At 26.7% G+C, this 3,830-nt stretch overlaps 1 protein-coding gene across 6 annotated transcripts in view; it reads right to left on the bottom strand.

Moving 5' to 3' along the window:
* Nucleotides 1-1,918: 1,918 nt before the first annotated feature.
* Nucleotides 1,919-3,830, bottom strand: part of LOC119632139 (3-phosphoinositide-dependent protein kinase 1) — a 58,727-nt gene continuing 56,815 nt past the window's right edge. For all 6 annotated transcript variants that reach the window (XM_038024911.1, XM_038024912.1, XM_038024916.1 and 3 more), the window contains one exon: nt 1,919-2,531. In XM_038024911.1, the coding sequence (XP_037880839.1) occupies nt 2,217-2,531 (315 nt within the window). In that variant the 3' untranslated portion in view covers nt 1,919-2,216. The remainder of the gene's footprint in view (nt 2,532-3,830) is intronic.

The following is a 3,830-nucleotide window of genomic DNA, read 5'->3' on the forward strand; positions in this document are numbered from 1 at the left end:
AAAAAAAAAAAAAAAAAAAAAAAAAAAAAAAACACGGAAAAAAAGAAAAAGGAGAAATATTCAGTTTTGTTTTAAAAAAATTTTTTTTAACTAAATTAAATTAATATTTTAATTGTAAGTGTGAAAGTTCGTTTTTTTTGTTTTTGTTTCTCTTCAATTATACTTTAAACCTACAATAATTATATAAATATAAAATAAATAAGGGCTTTGATAGCTTTTTTACAAAGGCTTTTGTTTAGGTTGGTTGTTTGTAGTTTTACTTTTTTTTTCTTTTCTTTTTGTTTATGAATATATGTTTTACTAATAGCTTTTTACTAAATTATTTCTAACTTTTCTTTTATTCCTTTCTTTTGTTTTTCATTCTATATATTTCTCTTTGTTTTATTAAATAGTTTAAATATAGCCAACTGCATATACATACATATATATAGCCTCAACATTGACTCGTCTTCAAGCATACATATGCCAGTCGGTTGGGAATCATCAGAGGTTATGACGACGCCTACACTCAATAAAAGTGCAGCAAGAAAAATATGAAAAGTGAAATCTAATAAAGAAAAAAGCAAAAAAAAGCTCAAAATAATTCTGCTAAGCTAAACGGGAATCAGATAAAATTGCAAGCATTCAGCCAAGAATAGGTGAAAAAGCAAACAGCAGAAAAAAAAAAAGGAATTAAGAAATTTTAACTATCTTAAAAGAAAATAAAAGAGGAGCACTTAATAAACTTGGAGGAAGAAGAAAGGATAACTGAGAGAGATAGGGAGAGAGAGACAGAGACAGAGACAGAATTGTTTCCAATTCAAGAAATTGAAAATGAAAAAGCGGAAAATATTACCAGTCTTTTAAAAAAAAATCACTCTCTTGGATATGAGAAGAAGAATAGGAGATTCGGACCAAAAGAAGGCGAATCGAGAATCGAAAATGGACGAATCATGAAAAGGTAGCAACCCTATGCTAGCTAATATAACAGATATCAATTTTATTGAAGAAACTAAATATAGCAGAAAGCAGTTATTGTTGCATATATCCTGAACTAATGGAAATGAGCTCGAACTTTGAAAAGTAACGTTATATAGAATGTAGTTGACCTCATAGAACATGGATGACGAAAATAGCTCCGTTATATATATATATATATACATAAAAAAAAAAACGCAATTGAATTGAAAAAAGCAATTACGGGAGTGACTAAAGAGAAACCATTTTGTAAAATTAAATGAAAATAATGAAACGAAAGAACGCGAAATAAAACGTGGCAGACAACAGAGGATCGTTAATTGGGCCTTTTTTTGCGTTCATTCGTTTCAAATTAAATATTTTTAAGATAAAATTTTTAATTAATGTTTCTATAATGTTCTAAATAATATACATATTATATATATATATATATATATATATATATATATATTTATTTATTCTATATATATATATATATATACATATGTATAAATATACCTTTGTATGTTTATCAGTTTTCAATTTAATTTATTTTAGATTATAATTTAATTTATTTATATATATTATAAATCCATCTAACTACACAGAAAATTTATTTAATTTATTTCTTAAAAAATGTGAATAAATTAATTTTATAATTAAATTTTCTTTCATTATTATTAATTAGTCTAGTTATTCTTTTATATTTTGTGAATTTTGAACTAAATTTGTTCTATTTTTTGTTTTTTCTCTTCTCTCCTTTAACTTCTCCTTCATCTTATTCGTCTTACATTTTTTTTTTGTTTTTTTTTTTTTTTTGTTTGTTTTCTTACATTTAAAAATATTTGTTTTCTCTTTTAGTTGAGATATAAAGTATTTTTAAATATTTACTATGCATTTATTCATATATATATATATATATATATATATATATATATATAGGTTTAAGGTTTTGTTGGTTTTCCATTTTCCTCTGTTCATGTATTCTCTTCTGCTTCTCTTTGCTTCTTCCACTAAGTGCCCCTTTTCCTTTCATTCGCATTCATTCAATTGTATCCTGATTGTTGCTATTATCATTATCATTATTATTATTTTATATAGTTTTTATAAATTTCTGATTTATTTCATTCTCATTATCACCTTTTTGACACAACAACAATGTTGATTTTTTTCATATCGTTTCCATTGAGTGTTGCGTGCTTGTTGCCGACTCGGTGTTAATTTCTTTTATATTTATTTATATTTTTTTTTTTCATATTTCTTTCCTTTTTTTTTACTTTTTAGTTAGATGCTGTCTTCATGATGGTAAACGGTGTTGCCAATAGCGATGAAGTTTTATGCAGCGTTGTTGTTGAAATGGCAGATGATGTTTTTGTTATTGGCATTGTTGTTGTTGTTGTTATTGTTATACTATTTTTTGTATTATTTAGAATTTTTGAGGCAGAAGTTTCGTCCTTAACTGACGTTGACGTCGTCGTCATTGCTGTAATTATATTATTTTTCTCTTTATAAGTAAGCGAGTGCATTTTATCAATAGCTGCCACCCATTCCAAAGAGTAACCTTCAGGATCATCTAAGTAATAAGTGCGATTTGGCTAAAATTAGATGAAAGCAAAAAAACAATTAAATAAATAAAATAATTATTTAATTAATTAATCGAAAGAGAGAAAGTAGAGTAGAGTAATTTTATTCTTTACGCTTGAACAAGAGATCTAATCAAGAAATCTAATTATTTCCGATCAAATATTGTTTCCCCCCTCCCCCATTCCCAATAAAAACATACAAACGGCGATAGGGGTCCATCATTTGGGTTAAAATTACTAACAATATTTGCGAGATTTTTTTTTTTTTTTTATTATATAAGCAATCACTTAGGGGATGGATGTCACTTAATCGTCGCAGTGGAAGTGAAGAAAGAAAGTGTCTGCCCAATAGGCCTTTATCGACTAACCACTGACTATAAGTACTAAGACTAAAGCAAACTCTTCCGCAACTGAGATTTGAATCCAGCGAACCCGTAGACTTAATGTCTGCACCATATATCGTATCGTACGCATATCATATATGCATTTCTTGTGTCATGAGATATTCACGCATAAATTAAAATCCACTATTCTCACTTTAGTCATCTATCTATGGGTTTTAAAAATTTTGCATAATCACTTGACTTTAAAAAAAAAAAAAAAGAACAATTTAAAGAAATGCATATTTAAGCTCTGGCGGATTGTACGCCAGATTTGTCGTTCGAGTAAAAGTTTGGACACTATTATAAATAAATGGGAAAATATCGCGCGTTAAAATTAATTCTCGCGATACACTTGCAATAAATGCGAACATAATTGAGGCAAATCGAGCAAATCCAAGTCTATCCAAATGAAAAACAAAAAGACATAGAGAATTGCCTTTCAGAGTTTCATAAATAAATAAAGAGAATTATAATAAGTGCATTTAATTCTTTCAAATTGAATTCAGTCTAAAATTTCAACTTGTAGCCAAGTTTGCGATATGTTGTGGCTTGAGCACGCCTGTGTAAACATTTAGTTAGCGATTGTTTATTAGAATTGGCATACATAAATAATTTATTTAATTGTTTCTCCATTATTAACTAATAGTATGTACACGTGTAAGTTGAAAAAAAAAAAAAAAAAAAAAAAAAACATGATTTCGTATTTATTCCATAACTTATTAACCAGCAAACTTATACGTATCGTATACAAGCAATAATAGTAGTACATGATGTATAAGACATAATTATGATATGAAAACCGATGAAAAGAAACTACGTAACTAAGGAGGGGAATAAAAACGTAACAAGCTAAGGAAAATAAAAAAAGAAATAAAAAAATGAAAAAAAAAAAAAAAAAAAAAAAAAAAAAAAAAAAAAAAAAAAAAAA

The sequence above is a fragment of the Glossina fuscipes genome, unplaced genomic scaffold, assembly GCF_014805625.2.
Source record: "Glossina fuscipes isolate IAEA_lab_2018 unplaced genomic scaffold, Yale_Gfus_2 1, whole genome shotgun sequence".
Taxonomy (NCBI): Eukaryota; Metazoa; Arthropoda; class Insecta; order Diptera; family Glossinidae; genus Glossina; species Glossina fuscipes.